Source organism: Notothenia coriiceps, unplaced genomic scaffold (genome assembly GCF_000735185.1).
Source record: "Notothenia coriiceps isolate Sejong01 unplaced genomic scaffold, NC01 NC01_scaffold00000664, whole genome shotgun sequence".
Taxonomy (NCBI): Eukaryota; Metazoa; Chordata; class Actinopteri; order Perciformes; family Nototheniidae; genus Notothenia; species Notothenia coriiceps.
Genome location: NW_011333365.1, coordinates 264903 through 284444, shown reverse-complemented (window position 1 = coordinate 284444; position 19542 = coordinate 264903). Strand labels below are relative to the sequence as shown.

The 19542-nt window shown below is 37.6% G+C and overlaps 1 protein-coding gene across 4 annotated transcripts in view; it reads left to right on the top strand.

Moving 5' to 3' along the window:
• The window catches only part of arhgap27 (Rho GTPase activating protein 27), a 33150-nt gene extending 13846 nt beyond the window's left edge, over positions 1–19304 (top strand). The window contains exons 1-18 of one of the 4 annotated variants that reach the window (XM_010783594.1): positions 3621–3858; positions 7430–7882; positions 8988–9227; positions 10201–10281; positions 10479–10595; positions 11669–11755; positions 11897–11959; positions 13886–13947; positions 14086–14173; positions 14579–14680; positions 15234–15332; positions 15821–15926; positions 16049–16183; positions 16958–17056; positions 17154–17231; positions 17392–17523; positions 17697–17802; positions 18123–19304. In XM_010783594.1, coding sequence (XP_010781896.1) covers positions 3784–3858; positions 7430–7882; positions 8988–9227; positions 10201–10281; positions 10479–10595; positions 11669–11755; positions 11897–11959; positions 13886–13947; positions 14086–14173; positions 14579–14680; positions 15234–15332; positions 15821–15926; positions 16049–16183; positions 16958–17056; positions 17154–17231; positions 17392–17523; positions 17697–17802; positions 18123–18300 — 2301 coding nt within the window. In that variant the 5' untranslated portion in view covers positions 3621–3783 and the 3' untranslated portion in view covers positions 18301–19304. Of the gene's footprint in view, positions 1–3620; positions 3859–7429; positions 7883–8987; positions 9228–10200; positions 10282–10478; positions 10596–11668; positions 11756–11896; positions 11960–13879; positions 13948–14085; positions 14174–14578; positions 14681–15233; positions 15333–15820; positions 15927–16048; positions 16184–16957; positions 17057–17153; positions 17232–17391; positions 17524–17696; positions 17803–18122 lie in introns of those variants that run through there. The other 3 variants (XM_010783570.1, XM_010783585.1, XM_010783579.1) reach the window with 3 other exon arrangements.
• The last annotated feature ends 238 nt before the right edge of the window (positions 19305–19542 follow it).

The following is a 19542-nucleotide window of genomic DNA, read 5'->3' as shown; positions in this document are numbered from 1 at the left end:
GTGGCCAGCCTAAGCATACCTGAGCAATAAATCAATGCGTTAAATCAGCATCTTGATATGCCACCACCTTGAGTGGATGATTATTCTCGCTAGGAAAGTTCTCACTATCACAGATTTTTCAGATTTCGCGAACTAAATTTGAGAGAGAAAGGTTATTTTTTGTATGTAAATGGTTTAGATTCTCGGGGCGGGGCCGGGTGCGGGAGAGATATAAGGAGCTGTTTCAACTAAGCAACGGTGAGGGAGAGTTCCTTTGCTGTCAGACTGACGAGGCTGATAACTACAGCTCTGCGTGAGGTAATTCACTCTCTGAGTCTTTAGATAGTTTAACTTAGTTTAAGTCTTATCTCAGCTGGCGTCTCAAACGTTCGGTCACCATTTTGTAAACACAATTTCCATTGAGGGGGTAGTGATTAGTAAAATATGCATGACAATTTTGAGTTCATCTCATGATACAAAAACTAAGAGATGGCATAAACAAAAAAAGTGTTGCGTTTATTTTTGTTTTTAGTGTAGTATGTTATTATTTCAAACTATATAAGAAAGATGAAAAATTAAGTGAATAAAAAATTGATAAGATAAACTTCTGGAGAAAATCATTGATATATTGTTTGCACAATTAGTAAAAAAATTAAATGCCTATGTAGTCACAATCAATAACTAATAAAGCTGTATTCATGCCTCAAAACAGTAATGAGTTTCGTGCATTGGCCAGCACTCAGTATTAATGTATTTTTGAGAGAGGAGTATAAGAAGCCACCTTAAAATTGAGGCGACTGAATCATCTGCCGGAACTCGTGCTCTTAAGGCCTGAGGGCCGCATTCAGGGGCCCCAGACCCACCAACTCATAGACAACAACACTATGAATACTATGTATTCTAACTGTCCTTGCCATACCCCTATAAAACAAATAATAAAAAAAGTTCAATGTTTTTTCTGTTCTACCTCATATTGTGATGAACCTAGACAATGAATACAGGGTACATTCTTGTGAGTTTGGCTACCCGGGCCTTTTACCCAAGAAGTCCTGGAGGGCCATTGCTACTTATGATTTCTGCATGACTCATCGCTACATTTTACGCGTGGAGAAAAACATTCCACAACTTGAAGTTATCTCTATCATTCATATTATCCATATGCAGATAGGTATAAATCATACCAAAGAAGGATGCGATCGAGTAAGGTACTCATTATAAATTCTTTTGTGCTTTTATTCTTCTCTCTCCTCTATATAAGAAAATGATTCCTGATATAAACCCTTAATATGTCTCTCTGAAAGTGCATCTATGCTGCTTAGCGAGTTTCTAAAAAAAACATCGGCTATACAAATAGCTACGGGTGTATATGATCGGCTTGTTTTTCTCTGCAATGCTCTGATACGAGGGAGCCTGTCATCTCGTCAGGAATCTATACTGGAAAATTTGGAGAAGGAGGGTATAGCATAATTTAAACTAAAACCCCCTTTTTAATGGCTATTAATACCTCCATCTTTAAAGTAAGCGCAATCATATCTGCTCTATCTCTTGTTACGGACCGAGAGATTAAAAGCCCAACAGTAGAGTTTTACTGTCACGCTCATATCTTAGCTCTCCCCAAAGAGAATGATATGATTTGCCCAATTTTTAATGTCCCAGAAAATGAAGACTTTATTGTTGCTGGTAAAGACTCAGTTTCCGCTTGGTTTTCCAGCCATTATTATAAGCTTCATATAGTTACTGTATCCTTACTGATCCAAGTGCTCAGGAATGATTAATATTATCTGTTTTTCTATAGTAATAAGCCCTAGTAGGGTAGTTATGATCTCCGTAAATCCTTATATTCTGGAGGCTCTAGAGAAGAGCGCTTATTTTCTTCTAAGAGTAGCAGAGCCACACCACTGCCTATAAGAGTTACCGTTAGCGACAACTTAACTGAAGAGAGGCTCAGTGTCACAGAACAAAAAAATGCCGCCACAAAAAAAAACTAAAAGCGTCAGTGGGCCCTTCGAGGACGAGGAGGTCATTTAACCAGCCATTAGGAGTCAAGCTTTTTACTCTTCTTTTATATTCCTATTAAGAAAAAGTATAATCTGTTTACACTTGTCTTCATTATGGGAGTTGAGAGCGATCCATATATCTCTTACATTTTGCTCTCAAAGGCTGCACCAGATTATCATCTAACTGTCAAGTATTTAAAAAAAATGTTTCCGGGTGAGCATGCCGGCACCCCTGGACTAGAGGTGATCAGTCACTCCCCACTTATAAAATAGCCCACTTTTACCACTGCACCTCTAATCTCAGATGCACCCTGAGTCATTTTGTTTAAGTGCAGTGAGCCTTTCTAAAATATACAGTAAAGAGACAAACCCACCAGCATTATAGCACTATGACTTTGTGCCAAATACTTGTTGCTGATTTAGAGTACTGGCACCTTTTTTATTCCAATTCAAGCACTGACTACAACTGCTTGGTTGTTTTTAGGCAACAATACTTCATGGTTAGGTTTAGGAAAAGATCATTGTTTGCGTATAAATAAGTATGTTTGTTAGAAAAAGCGTTCTCCTGGTGAAAGTCTTGTCTCTTTTTCACCCTTTCTGCCATACATTGGCTTTCTTGCTCTTAATGCTACAGCACCGGACTTCTGTTGCCTTTGCTTTGAACATCTAATATTCCAGTGGAAAAAAAATTGGGTAGTGGTAAAACGCGAAATGACTTTTTATTAAATTAGTGCCTTTTGTGACACCAGTATAATCATTTTTAATCAACTTTCCTCTCTCCAGGATGTTCCAGGAAGTGGCACAGCAGTGGCACATACTGAAACTTCGAAAGCAATCGGCAAACATGGATGTTGCGGTATAAACACAAGGGCTACCAACATGCTTCAAACCTAATTTGAGTTTAACCCTAGCCCCAAAAACAGCCACAAAATGCACCGCCTGCTGTCTGCCCCCTGTTGAAGGAAGTAATGGTGGAAACAGTTGGCCTTAAACCCAGACTTCCTGTTTCATGCCTCGTGGACTTTAACAACACAATGTTTCATCAGAATATCCTGTCAAAAAAATATCTTGCGTATTATTGTGGGAAATTATTACTTCCCTTTTTTCACCATTAGTATCTGCTTGACCTACTGTACTAGAGGATCAAATAATGAACCCTTTAAAGCAGCTGCTGTAGACAAAAGCAAAGTGTTTTTATTGTCTATAACATTTTCCTTTGAGAATAACACTATGGTTCCTGGTGTGACCCCTTAAAAACAACTTGTTTCCATTTAGACATTTATTTTTTTACCATATGAGTACTCAATCAGGAAGTATGTTGACTTGGCCTTTTTCTGTTTACGTTGCTCCTGCAATCAAACCCTATTCTCTATCTTGTCTTCCTAGTCTCATTGCGCGACAACACAGACAGTTACCCTTTACCCCCCCTACCCTGTACACAGGAATTCACACATGTGACACGCACGCACGCACGCACGCACGCACGCACGCACGCACGCACGCACGCACGGACGCACGCACGCACGCACGCACGCACGCACGCACACACACACACACACAATCGTCTCACCCAGTCCTCACACAGCCCCTTCCTGCTGCTATTGTAACAGTTCTCCTTTCTATCTGGGCTGCAACTGTCACATCTGCTGCGAGAGGAAGATGTGAGCGTTCAGGGGTTGCTCATGAATGTGCGTGTATTTCCCATCACAAGTTGATTGATCTTGGTTCTAGCTCGCTTATGATAGATCCATTCGGAGTCCATTTGTATATTTGCATACATGGCTCCTCTAAATAGAACGATATAAAGATGATGGACATGTATTCGAGGGTTTGGTCAAGTCACGGGGGCAAGCGGGGAATGACTCTGCCCGTGGTTCCTCAGGTAGGTGATCACAACAACATCAAATCAGCTTTTATTGCTATATTGTACAACTTTATTCTCTGTGGTCAGCATGTTTTATAACAATTTAGTGTTCTATGACAGTATTGCTTCCTGCTTTGCGTAAGCTTAACACCCCTGCACTTGTTTCTTTTCATGAACTGATCTGCTCATCTATTGTAATTGTTGGTTTACATTTTTATTATGGATGTTAAAGAACAACTTTTGTTCTTCTGTGTTGATATTTTCATCAGCAAATATGTAATACTTCTGAAAGCAGTGGGGAGAAACTGTATCTATTGGTTCAGTTTTGACATTTTCAGGTGTTAAGTTGTGTGATATCACACTGTACACTATGTTGCTCTGTCAAAACACAGTGACAGAACATTTTAAAATGTTTCTCACAAGGATATTTTTCTTTCAAGGTTGTCTGTTTTAAGGTCAGAATAACAAAAATGTTTTCTACCAGTCTTTGTTGGAGAAAAGGTTGATAGTGTCCACCATTACACCACAAAATTGGGTGTCAAATCAGTTCAGATCCTTAACTTCAGTAAAAATACCAATACAATAGTTTGGAAACTTTAAGTAGAAGTCAGAATCCGAACTGAAAACACAGAAATATAATCATCAAATTGTAGAGTATCAAAAGTGAAAGTACTCCTGAGAAATAATGGAGCTAGTGAGAGATTGTTTTTTTATTAATATGTGAGCAACATTGTCTTTTTGGTCCTTTCTATAAACCTTCCTTTGAAATAATGAATTGGACGCCGTTTAACAATTTATTTAGTTGTAAACATCCCAGAAGTTAAGTGAAAAAATACTGGGGTCACAAGCCGAAAAAGAAGAAGAACACATCTATGTTATATAATATAATGTATTTGTATATAAGGTCTTCAAAAAAAGATGGTATCTACGGCTTTCAAATAAATGAGGTGGAGTAGCAGAGAACAGATAAAGTAGCATACAATAAAAAAAAAAACACAAGTGAAGTCCAGTACTAAGCCCCACTAGTACATTTACTTAGAGGAATTGAACAAGCTAGTATTCAGTGCTATTCCCTTCAAAGGGATGACATCTCCCACACACATTAAATCACAGCGTTTGCTGATATGTATCTGCTTGCAACATTTTTTCTTCCATTGCATAGTATGGGGGGTTATCCAGAGTAGCTATTTCAGAGATCAATGATGCAGCTGTTTCATTCCCTATTTCTGTGTGTGTGGAGTCGGGCTGTGTTGGGTTGAATCAATCTGTTTAGGGGTCAGTTGTCTGGTTGTCCGCATCGACTGCACTGAGGTTAGATTGAGAGTCAGCAAAGTGATAACATTGAATAGACAGATAGAAAACACAGCTGATCATGAAATCCATAACCCTCACTGCTCTCCTCTCTTCATTATTTTATAAAAATGTTTATCCAAGTATCCGGACCTTTAACTAATGGCAAAATACTAAATTCCAAGCAAAAGTCCTGTATTCAAAAGCGTACTCCAAAAACAAGTTCTTTAAAAATAAGAATCGGGTGAATAGTATCATTGCTAACAATGTTTGTTTGAGGAAAATGCGTTTGTTTAGAACGTATTTTGGAATTGTCTCCATGAAATTGGGAAGTTTACAGAATAAACTGACAAGCAATCTACTGTTTTTCTTAAAATACTCTACAAAGGAGTGTCTGAAACAGGAATACGGTTGGATTTTTAATTAGACATTTATTTAAAAAATACTTATTCCAAGTGGACTAGCATTCATAAACATGGAGATAATACGACTTTAAGGACTTGCATACCAAAATGACTTGATAAGAAGAAGGAGCACTGAACGATTAATTATATTTCTTTGAGTGGATCACATATTTTGTTTTGAAAATCCAATATGACAAAGTAACAATTATCTACAGATTTCAAATGAATGAAGGACAGTTTTTGGCAATATCTTCCTGTAGATTGCATGAGTTATCTCACCTTACCTTACTTAGTAATACATCTCTTCTTTATAGCACTGCACATTTAGCAGAGTGATACACAGATGCAGAAATACAGGTCTCAGGCCTTGGTAAATATAGACCATGAGGTCAGCTGAGAGACAAGAAGCAGTTAGAGTGTTGTCTGAAAGAGTGAAGTGCCACCATGAAGGCGTATGAAAGACTCTGCAGGGCTGTAGATCCCACGAGTCTCACGCTGAGGAAGAATCACCTCAGTGGAGCACAGGTGAGGAGAGAAAAACTTAAAGAAAGTTCACATTGTTTTCATCCAGGCAGCAGGGTCATTTAAAATTGCACTTTTCATTGCGTCAGAGGACAGAGGCAGCCTTTCATCACATGTCAGATCACTCCTAATTGTCGTTCTTTAAACAAATGTGTTGTGATGATTTGCATGCCATGCAGCCAAGAGCTCTATTTATGATTGTAACGTGACAGGGATGTTCAAACAGCTTGCCTCTAACAGACAGAAAGTGGAAATGCAGTTTGTATTTAATACAAAATAATCTTAGTTATAACTAATAATAGGGCAGGTCGTTGCTTTGCTGCAGGGCAAGACAATGCCTGATGATGGTGGGGAAGTTTAACCTAGTTTTCTACATTGAGTTGGCCCGTGGCCAAAGGCTCTCGTTGCTATGGTTGTTCTTTTTTTTATCTAGCTTTAAAATGGCTTTTTAGACAAAAACACCACTGATGTTAACGTTTTTCTGCTTTGGTTAATACAGACTTAACCTCTGGACATTGTTTTGGCACAATAACTGTTATTCATGTGTGTGGGTGTTTTTGAAAATCGCACTAGAATAGGTTATGATCATTTTTGTGAGGAACGACACTGTGGTGGGTGTTTTTTTTCAGCTGTGAGCTACTTCCTGTGCTCTGGTGCTCTTTCTGATGCGGAAGGCTGATTTATTAAGAGCTGTAGTGAAGGCTGGTACTTGACACTGCATGACCCCGAAGAATGTTGCAAAATACAAAAACACAACAGGGTAATTTGGAAACATTTTACTTTGAAAAATGCCTACAAAAGCCAGATGTGGATGAAGAAGTACTAAGATATTTTACTTAGGTAAAAAAAACAACAGTCCTGCTTTAAAAATGTTACCTTTTGAAAAGTACCAAAGTAATAGCAACAACTTATTGTATATATACATATATATATACAATTCTGCACAATGGCCCGTTTCAGGACCGTACATTTATTTATTGGATAATGCTTATTGATGGATTAATGTGTTCATCACTTTAGTTTTGCAGCTGGGGAGGAGGGTTTTCTTTCTACTATATATAAAATATATATATATATATATATGTTTCTTGGTAGCTTGGGAATTCCACCAATGTAAAAATAAAGCTGTTCTTAATCTGTTAAAATAACTATATTAAACAAATTATTTGTTGATTATTTGTTTGTAATCTGAATCTATGTATATATCAAATCAATGTAGTAGAGTAAAAACCATGCTCTGAATTTCAGTGGAAAGAAGTGTAAAGTGGCAGGAAATGGATACAAATGTGTTCCCAACATAACTTACGTTCTTGTTCTCTGGAAGCACCTGTTAATGTACTTCCCTAAATATAGTTTCTTTGATTTTTACACAGGTTGAGAATGAAAGTCTCCGGTCAGCGGTGTACGTGAATGTATCACAGCTTCGCAACAGCATCTCCGAGTCTCCTCCCTCGGCTCCCTCATCCTACTCTCCTTCCTACCTTGACCCAGAGGGATGGGAGGTGCACGTTGACCAAGAAAGTGGACAGGAGTACTTCTACCACCCCGCTACGGGGCGCACCACCTGGGACAGCCCCTTCCCAGACTCCCCCACAGACCCTGAGCCTCCTTGTTCCCCCTCACCTCCTCAATCTCCCGCCCTTTCTCCGTCCTCCCCACCTGCGTGGACCTCAGACTGGGAGCAGTTAGTGGATGAGAGCAGCGGTCAGCCCTACTTCTACAACGCCATGTCCGGGGAAACGTCCTGGGAGCCCCCCGAGCAGCTGAGCCCGTACCCCCCCGTGATGGAGCCCATGAGTGTGCACAGGTTCCATGAGGACGGACCGGTAAGGACAGCCTTGATGCTCCACTTAGCCGCTCTCTGTCTCCTGTTTTAGCTTCACCCAGGGGAGCGCTGTAAATACTGCCTGCTTTTAATTGAATTAAATCTGCTGCACCTACATAGCACTCATTATCATTACTGAAGCTCACAGATTCAGACCACAATGTCAAAAACATTAACTTTAAAAAGACATTTATCCTCATATTGAAATTCCAAATACACTCAAGGAGATTCAAGAGATGTTTAGAAGTGCTTCACGTTAGGTACATGTCAGACTGTATTGAAATATTACATGGTTTACAGTTCTTTTTTTAGTCAGAAGTGACCTCTTTTCTGCCCCTTAATGACTTTCTTGAGCTAGAAATGAGAATATATTTGAGGCCATGGAAATGCTGTGACTTAGAGTATTTATCAATGTCATGGAAAAGCTATTGAGCTCTTTATCTAGGTCATAGTGGGAAATAATTTACATGACATTATTCGGTGAGATGTAAATACCTCAACACAAAAAGATTGATTTAGACAAAGAACAGGGTTAGTGTTAAGTCTATTTATTACTGTCATGGCTCAATTCAACAAAGGAATAGTTTGAGGTTTTTTCGGAACAACATGTATTACCTTTCTGCTGAAACTTATTTGAGAAGATCTATACTATGCCACTCTTATGACTGTGTGTTAAATATGAAGCTACAGCGAGCAGTCGATTAGCTTAGCTTAGCTCCATTACTGGAATACATTTAATTTAACATTTTTGAAAGATTATACAAGATACTACTTGGTAAATATTGAACTTGCTGTTAGGTGGATAACTAATATCCAGGGTAGCTGTTTGTCCGCGCTTTGTGCTAAGCTAAGCTAACGGCTGTAGCTTCATATTTAACAGACAAACATGAGTGTTATCCATCTTCTCAAGTAATTCTTGAAAATAAGGCAAATAACTTTTGAAAAGTTGAACTATTCCCTTTTTTCTTTACTGAATATCGTGAAAAAGAAAAGTACTTTTTTAGCACCCACAAACTTTTAAAATCAACCCCAAAAAACATAATTTAGTCCCTGGACACAGCTCAGATGCAGGTTTTTTAATGTTTCCCCCATCTTTTCATCCCCAGCCTCCTCTCCCTGATGAGGATTACCCCCTAGAGAATAACCCAGCTGCTGCTCATCCAGAGAGCAGTGAGGACCTCCTAGCCATGGGCCCCCCCACTCTCCCTAAAGAGTACACCCTCAGTCATGCGGGCCGGACCATCATCCCCCGGGCCAACCTGGACCGCAGCCCCCCGAACGGTTGGAACCTCAACGTGCAGCCCAACGGGACCTGGGTGTTCACCAGCGAACACTCCCCAGAGCAGGTAGCTGCAAACACCGACTGATATGAAAGAGGAGGAAGATGGGATTTAAGACAACAAAGGTCCTATATACAGATAGACTTGATTTCAAATTGCAAAACACTTTAAGGGTGTTGGATAAACATTGGCATTTCAGTAAGAGATGTATGAAAGCTTCTTTTCAATGTAGGCACGTTTTGGAGGGGTTACTTTAAAAAAGATTCTGATACAATTACTAAATACCTTTCAAAAAATGTATTCAACACAAGTATCACACAATTAAATTGATATAACTTAAATACTTTCTGTTACCAGTTGATTGCCTCGTTGCCAAATATGCAAATGAAGACACAAGACAAATTCTGAAATGTCACTATTTGTTTTGTAACTAAAGCGAAAAAGAGGAACAAGCTCAGTACAGTGCAAGTGATGCCGTACAGCTGTAAACATGCTGTCATCTCTCAACTCATTTGGCACTGTACTACCAAAAATGTTCAAATTTTAAGCTTTGCTTATTTCCTATGAAAGTCTTTTCATGCTGGTATGCAGCACATTTTTTTAAATCTTGGTTAACTGGAAATTGTGCAAACCTCTGCTTTACGAAAATGTGCACTCTACAGTGATGTTGTTCCCTTTTCCTGCGAAACGTCTACCACATTAAAGTAGTTTTTTACTATCTTATGAGGCCATTGTACAAGACTTTTGTCCTGAAATTATGTAACTAATTTGTATGAGGGTTTATAGTATTTTATTTCAAAAATGTATTTTAAAATTGCAATCCTAAATGTATCAGTAATCTGATTACTGATTTTACATAATTTGTTAAGGCGTTAATATTCAATAATAATAGCTATATCTTGTATAGGAGAGAAATGTTAAAATGATGATGAATTACGTAGGGAGATCACTATTCTTTCAAAATGAAGCAATGAAAAAACTTTAAAACCTTTCCTCCTTGTAAAACAACAGTGATTTTAAATGTTTTGTTATGTAACAGTGGGTCAAATCTGTGGATGAACAAGGGCAGACCTACTACTATCTGAGGGACGGCTCCAAGTCTCTGTGGAACCTGCCTGAGGTAAAGATCCTTCACTACACAGGGATCAATGCCAACAAGTGTGTGTACAGTATACGGCAATATATCATTCAGGACACAAAAAGTAGTTTTATATACTGTTTGAAGTATAACAGGTATTTAAATGTGTCATGTCATCCTTCAAATGTTTAATTTTTTTACAATTAAACTATCTAAAACAATTGTTTTGGTCCCTCCAGGTGCCTGTAGGTCATTACAGAATGGAGAACGGAGTTGAAGCAGACAATCCGTCAGTCATCAAAAACTGGAGACACACCATGGGACCGGCTCAGATGAGCGCAGCACACGATGATGGGGTACATACATACTTTCACACACACTCAGACCTGCTTATACACGTACAGGCTGCATCACTCATGCAGGGTGTGTCAGTCAGCTCACACAGAAAGCTTCAGTCTGCCACAAGTAGTGAGGGTGAGTCTCCGTTTAACAACTGACACTCCCATGTTTCTAAAACCCCTATTTAGCAAGGCAAATCAACTGCAGTCAACTCGTATTTACAGCAACTGCTCGAGCACAGAACTGCAGAGGGAGAGGGGGAGTGGGACTGGGAAGGGGGTGTGTTATTATAGTAAAATTAAACTAAAACGAAAAATGTTATTTAATTAAAAAAAAAGATAAGAAGGAAATTGCCAGGTAATTTAATTAAAATACACATACATTTATTTAAAAATGTGCTCCTCTAATACATCTCTACAGCAAAAAGGGACAGAATGAATGAACTCTCCTGACATAAAATTGAACAGACTGAAGTTCAATATTATGCCCATTTCTACATAGTTCTTCTGCCATGTGTATTGTATGGTATATGTAGCTAAATACTTTTAATACATTATAGCTGGCTCCAAAAAAAATAAACGACCATAAAACTTAATGTATAAAACTAAACCTTTCTGAAAAATCTGAAACTAAACCAATAGCAAAAACAATTTAAAAACTACAATTTAATTTAAAAATCAAAACTAAAAATAGAACAAATCTTTAAACTATTTAAATTTCGACTTGAGAGATCATTGAGTATTGAGGGACAAACCAAGAAAAACAGCCCCTGAACAAAGGCACAAGAAGTATATGGACATATTAGTCTTGTGTCTATTTTTATTAATATGAAGAATGGAAGAAGGGACATGGAGGCTTGGACATAAATGCAACCATAAAGACAAGAAAACAAGATTACAATTTAATTAAATAAGCCAATTAAGCAAATGGAAATCACTTTAACGGGTAAAAAGGACACCATTTCTACTGCATTACAGGTTTTTGTCTTATCACAGCTTCTGCAAGAGACGTGCACATCCTTGAAAGAAATGACATCTTATCTGTTGCTTTCTGGTTTTTATTCTAACAAAAATATTTTAATATTGTCCAGAGGTGCATGCCAACTCACAAGAGGAACACGTCCGACTACAGCAGCGACAGCTCCAGCACGGGGAACTCTCCGGAGACGCAGCATGATGTGGGTGAACGTTGTGTCATGTTAATGTACTCATACTTTAACATTCAAATAACTTGAGGCTGAGAATATAGTTAGTTAGCCCTTAAGTTAGCCCTTTGTGCCGCCCTGTGTCTGAATGGTTCTCTGTGTTTCTCTCTTAAGGCTTTTGGGTTTAGACCCTGGAGAAACCCCTATTATCTGACCTCCAGGTGGCTGCGCTATAATGTGGGTTGTTAGTTTAAGCTGAGCTCGACTCATAGATAGCAGCATCTATCTGATGAGCCACACGTGTAATTTAAGATCCCACAAGTTGCATTGCTGCATCTGAAAAGACATGTTTCAATTTTTGCATCAATTACAATTTTTTGTTTGATTTGGATTTCTGTTGCTGTCATGCATGTTACATCCGAACTAATAAACCAACTGTCTACATTCCCATCTTCATCTACCTCATGGGGTTTTAGGACTTTTGTTCTGTATTCAGGGGTTAAAGTGCCGCACAATTTGCTTCAGATTTTTTACTTTTAAATACACCGTGAAAAAGCTAAAATAGCAGCAGGGGAAAAATAAAGTATATATGGTCACATAGTTTCATAACATGTTGCTTAACAACAGTCTTGATAAAACAAAATATATACATACCGGTATATATTTTACGTACTAACAATTAAGTGGTTTTTTATTCTCCATTAGTGTTTTCATTCAGTAACAGTCCGGGAAAGTCAAATACTTCCACAATTTTTATTTACTTATTCAAGCCTTTATGGAAAAACCAAGAAATATACTCTAATGTATGAAATTGTAAATCATTTTGAATGCAGGCAACAGCTCTTTGGCCACCAGACATTTGGAACTAGTACGAGCTACTTTAATTGGAAATGTGTTGACAACACTGCACGTGAGACGCTGAATTATGTTTTCCGTAGTAACTACGATTGTTCCACCGTCCTGCATTTCCACTAATACCTGCAAATAACTTACATTGATACTCTTTAGTAAACAGCTACCGAAAAATACATATTTGCCATCCTCTTTACAACCATTTTATGTGCAGTCAAACATTGACTTTATAGCGATAAGTTAAAGCCTCTCTATATACCCCTTTAAAATATCGCATGTGTAACTAAAGCCTGATGTATCTCCTTCCTCTGTGCCATAGAGCTTCATTGTTGTCCAAAACTATTTTTGAAAACACACCACTGAGTCATACTGTTGAACTGGGTGCATGTTCCTTCATCACCATAAACACAAACACAAGGACACTGTAGTATACTTTTGAGCAATCCTACATACACCACCCTGCTGCTCCAAATAATCACTAGAGCACCAAGTAGTCTCCAACAAATGCACTATTTACTTGTGTTTGGTGGTGTTGACAAAAACCATTCTTTAAAGAGTGAATGAGTTTGAGGCTAAATGTTAAAGACAAGGAGGGGAAGTCAGAAAATACTAAGAAAAGGACTAACACCTTGTTTATTTTTGGTCTATCATTTTGTTAAAGGGGCTGTATTATGCATTTTGGACTTTTACATTTCCTGTAGTCTGTAGTCATTTGCATAGGTTTGTGCCTTCATTGGACTCCTTTGTTTACTTCCGTAATATAGTAACATCACTACAAAACATTCACACTTCTATTGGCTAGCACTCAAACACATTGTACGTGATATGTGGCTAAGAGGCGGGACAATTCTATGCAGTTGACCAATCACAACAGAGGCGGCCAGCTAACCAATCAAAGCAGACTGCCTCTTGAGGTGCTGCAGCACAGGCAGTATGAGAAAAATAAAGACCTTTTTTAACTTTAAAGCATGGAAACATGTCACAGTAGAGGCACAAAATACAAATATAGTAATATTGAAGTATTGTTAAATAATCTTACAATTATGTGAATGTTGTAAATCCCCTCTGCGACACTACACATAGTTGGATGATAGAATCTGTGACTTTTTTCAGGATATTTAACATAAGGATTTCATCATTTGCATGGATTGTAATACAACTATGAATGTGACTGCTGTCTGCATGCATAGCTTTATAGTGTTCAATATTGTGACTTAAAACGCTTGTCCTTCAAATCATCACATAACTTGACTGCCCGTACAAGGCCTACACTTACAGTATAAAGAGTTAAAATGTTTTATTCAGGTGCAGAACTTGGAGAAAGCCGGTATCCTCAACAAAACAAAAGTGTGTGACAATGGCAAGAAAGTTAGGTAAGCTAACACCTCACTGAGAGGAGAGTCTCACGCTTCAGTATTTGATTTTGGGTGTGTTTGGAATCATGTGTCATCTTCCCGTAAAGGTCTTTGTTGCTTTCTCTGTGTAAGTGACAGGTTTTCTTCAATTTTCAGGAAGAACTGGGCTCAGACATGGACAGTTCTCCACGGAGGAGTGCTGACGTTCCACAAAGATCCAAAGTCTGCAACTATAGGGACTTCGGTATGATTTACGCGCATACGTTTTATTCAAATTAAAGGATTTTAATATTGTTATTCGAGGAAAGTGCTCATAGTTCTTAACAAGAAACTCTGACAAGCTGTATTCCTTCAAATATTGGACTTCTGGGAGGTTCAAGATCAAATGAAACACTGACTTTTCTTATTAAATTGCATTAAGCTTTTTTTGATGTAGTCTGCACATTGGCATCATGTCAACGTCTCATCTACATCTAATAAAGCAAATGAAACAGAGTGATGCAGGCTGATGTGTACTTTATGAGGAATGACGGCACAGACAAGCCCTCGGGTCGGTGACTGACAGGGACAGTCACAGCTTTTGTTTCCTGGAATGCAGCAGTGTCAGTTTCATAAACAGCTGTATTTTCTTTTCTTTACCTCCGCACAGATTAAAACCAATCAGATCGTTCCAGAGATCACGGTGGACCTGCGAGGAGCTACCATTGGCTGGGCCCCGAAGGATAAATCCAGCAAGAAGAATGTTTTAGAGGTGTTTGTTTGTTGTCATGGAACATAATGCAATGTGTGTAGCTGTTAGCATGTTAGCATTAAGAACTGAGCCCATACTGTGTTCCTGCTTCTCTAACATGATCTTGTGTATTTAAATCAAATATTAAGCTGAGACACTACAAGAATTTAAGGTCCTTTTTCTAACACCATGATTTCTATCACCATGATTAGTTATATTCATATTCTTTTTATTTGTACATGCTATGTTTAAATATGCAAATGTACATCCATTTCCAGAACAGACATCTGAATATCGGATAGAGCCAGGTTCAAAATAAAAGTTGTATTTTATTGGTATATTAAAGTCAAAGGGAGAGGGAATTATGGATATGTCACTGTGTCACAACAACCATATGAATATAATGTTCTATAAAGTGGTTATTATGTATGGAAGTATGAGAAAAAAAGTTCCATACATTTTGAAAGACCCTAAAGGTACAATGGGTTGAAAATTAACTAATCAATATTACCACCAACATTGCCAGTTGATTATTCTTTGTGCCATTCTAACTATATCATTATTTCTCCTCCAGTTAAAAGGAAAGAACGGCGTAGAGTTCCTGGTACAGTACGACACAGAAAGCATCATCCATGACTGGCACAAAGTCTTAGTGGACACCATACGGCAACTGGTAAGTGCTTCCATCAAAATGATCCCCTTTAAACTGCAGATAAATCTCCAGCTAATCAAATCATTTCTGTTTAATTACTGCAGATGCTTGGTAACAGCATTGGATTGAAATCATAAAAAAAACTAAGACTGACATTCTTATTAAGACTAAGGAAAGACTTATACACTGTAAGATGGTTGACATTTTTTAAATATATCTCCAAATGAGCATGATTGCAGATATCACCTTGATTCCTATTGAACAAATATGCTATGTATTGGTCAGTCTATGTCCATAATACCCAGAAATATTCTTTCCCAAAACTCCAGGTCACTTTATAACAATATTTTTTCCCAAGTTATTGAATTCATAAATTAAATCATATTCTATCTATATTTGACACCCTACACTACTATTACATGGATTAATTAAGGTTTAGTAGTGGGAATTGCGCAGACAGTTTGCTGTAAGTTTCTCTGACTGACTCCCGTTGTGTATCTGTTGATCAGGAGTACCAGGACCATCACTCAGAGGATGAGGACGGGGACTTATACGAGAAGATTGGCGGCACAGAGCGAGACGACAAGTTAGGAGGCGGCATTGACAAACGAAGACGTACGCTGAAATCTTCTTGTTTTTAATGCGCTGTAAATAATGTCATCATTCTGACCCAGTTAGACACATCAGATCCCATCAAGAGCTACAATTATTTTAATATATAACATTTATTTTTCCAGCCTCCAAGACGACCGTCACACACTCCTCCAGCGGTGCAGGAGACTCGGACCAGAAGAGGGTTCGGACCAAGCTGATGAAGTTCCTCATGAAACGGCCCACGCTGCAGTCTGTGAAGGAGAAAGGCTACATCCGAGGTAAAAACAACATGACATAACAAAACATAATGTTGTTCTCTTCAGGCTGTGACTGGTTTGAATAGAAGCTAAATGAAAAGTCAGTTTCACTCAACCTGACATTGAACACTTCCTGTTTGTGGTCATACTTATATTTAAACACACACTGTTTTGTATTTTCCAGTGTGCATTTCATGTCAGGTCAGATACTTTTTCACCCACAACAGGACATTTGTTTTTCAGAAAGACAGCATAAAAGCAAGTGTCATAAAGCACAATTATAACTGAAGACATTAAATGGAATTATACATTATTCACATATTTAAATAAAATTGCATCAGTTATTTTTATGCATAGGAGGAGTATGATATCTTATACAGCCTGCGCAGTCTAAGGAATTTTAATCGGTGACATATTGTGTATATAATCTTCTATAATCTGTATTTGCATGTATAAATTTGGATATCGTTATTTATTTTGTACTGAATTATAGTTTTTTATGGCAGTTAAATTAACTTCTCATATGCATGCTATAGTCTGCCTGAGAGTAATCCATACTTTTTACAGTACATGACGTGTAATGCATAATCTGTATGGACATGTTCTAATGTTACAAAATGAGTTATGTGTAGTTTTGAAACCCCAACAGCTACATCTCTGCATATATTTTCTTCTCTCTATGTTATATTTTCCCCAAATCACAACTATATTTTTCAATTGTAGGACTTATTCATTCACTCTCCTTAGTATTACGTACTAATACAACTAATGATAATAATGTTTTTCTTCCCATAGACAATGTGTTTGGATGCCATCTGGGCACACTGTGCGCACAAGAAAGGGCCACAGTTCCTAGTTTTGTGGAGAAATGTATCAAAGCAGTGGAAAAGAGAGGTAATCCAAGTTGTTTGTGTGACTTTCTGAATCATGATGGAAGTATTGTTTCTCTGTGTGCAGTATACAAATTGACTTACTGTGTGATCATTTACAGGTTTAGACATTGACGGACTCTATAGAGTGAGCGGGAACCTGGCTGTCATTCAGAAACTACGCTTCAAGGCTGATCATGGTAAAGTTTACCACACAAATAAGTGCATTAAGGTCAATGTATTCAGTTATTCTTCATGCAGAGGAAGTATGCATATGGTAGTTTACTGCAGGCTGTCACTGCAGACAGCAGCGCCCCCTGCTGTGCTTTAACAGTCTGTGCCCCTGTTGTGTTGTCACAGAGGAGCTGGACCTGGAGGACGGACAGTGGGAAGACGTTCACGTCATCACCGGAGCGCTGAAGCTGTTTTTCCGAGAGCTTCCTGAGCCGCTTTTCCCCTTCAGCCACTTTAATAAGTTCATCGAAGCAATCAGTAAGCAGATCTTTTATTCAAAAATCAAATTTTGACCAACTAAATCACCCTTAACGGCAATCATTTGTGTTTAATGTGTAAAAATAGCAAATATTAAGATTAATATTGATATTGCAAACAGTGATTTGTATATTTGTATTATTTGTATAACTGATCATGTCCTGTTTTTCTAGGAATTCCTGATTACAACACAAAAGCGTCTTGCATGTATGAGCTGGTCAGGTCCCTTCCTCCTTCAAATCATGATACCATGAAACTCCTTTTTGGGCATTTACGCAGGTATGTTTCTTTTTGTAATTATATATTTCTATTTCATATCAAATTGTAAAGTGAATAACAGTAATATAAGAGTACTACATATAAATAAATTAGAGAGAAAGAATATATATGAATTAATGAATACAAAATTATAATCATAAAAACAATAATAAAGTCATAGGTGTTTTTTATTTATTTTTTCAAAACATTTATTTATTTAATCTTTTCCTTCTGGTTTGCATCAACTTGTTCCAGATCTTGATGTAAAAGTATATAGTTGAAATGAAAAGAAACAGGAAATTAGGACTTATTACATTATCCTATTTATTTTTCTCTGACAGGCTCATTGAATATGGGGAGGACAATCGCATGACTGTGCAGAATGTGGCTATTGTATTCGGTCCGACTCTCCTCCGGCCAGAGATGGAGCTGGGCAACATCACCATGCACATGGTCTTCCAGAACCAGATAGTGGAGTTCGTCCTGAACGAGTACGAGCTGATGTTCTATTCCAGCTAAAGCCGCCACGAGCCTCCAGTGAAGAGCTGTACAATCGTCTGAATGTGCTCAAGCTTTTTGAAGTTCTAGATTTCCTTTTTTTACATGCACATAAAAAGCTTCAGTGCAACGTCTAAAATGAAACTTCTCTTGTAAAAGGGCCCTTCAAGTTTTCTTTGCTCAGAATATTTAAGGTTTAACCACACAAATTAGAAAAAATCAATCTTCAAATGGTCTTAGCTGAGAATATTTGAAGCATTTTAAACCACAGTGTCAGGAGGCTGACGCTGTTACAACTATCTTCGGCAGTATTGTAGGGTTGGAAATCCAATGAGGTTTCCTTTCTCAGAGCTTTTTAGCTTGTTGCTTAGGTTGAAAAAGGACCGTCATATTGCTCTCGCTCCACTCTAGCTGTCTTAATCTCACAAGTCACTTTCCTGAGATTTTATTTGTTTGTTTTTTATTACTTGCTTGTCTAAATCGCACCTAGAACCTACCGAAGTCAAACCTGGACGAATGCATTAATGCTCTCTTAAAGAAATGTTCAATAATTGCCTCCATCTTTATTTTTTAGAAAGTTTAATGACATTTAAATCTTGTTTTAAATTTGAAAATACAGTTTATCACCTATGGCAATAACTGAGATTGTATTCTAATATTGTATCATTTTTACCCATGAATTGTATTGTAATATAGACCTGTATAAAAATAAATATTAATATCAACACCTTGCTGTGAAATAGATGGTAACAAAGAATACTTGTGCAACTTATAGATTATTTTCCAGTGAATGAAATCCCACTTTCCGATCATGTTGTTCTTTAAGAAACTGTATGATAACACCATAGAAATGTAAACTAGTGATGCATTCTTTGACAGTAAAAAGATTCTCACCATGAAAAAGAAAAGTGGATTCTAGAAGACATTCCTGACCTGTAAATAGAAATAGAAGGCATGTTTATGCTGAAAGTTGTTGGAAATGCACAATTTATTCCATAATAAAAAATAACTTTGTAAAAAAACTACAGCTTTGAATTCATTTCTGTCACAATGGTCATGAAAATGTAAACATGGGATTAATTCACATGGTGTAGGTTTGAAACAAGTTAAATATGATATAACTAAAGCTTGAGTAAAGAAATATGAACAGCAATGTGCTTTAATTATCACAGTGAAATTGTTAATTTTGCCAAATTTCCCTTTTAGACTGTTTTTGTTAGGCATGTTATATTATTTATTACCATAATAATAATTATAGATAAC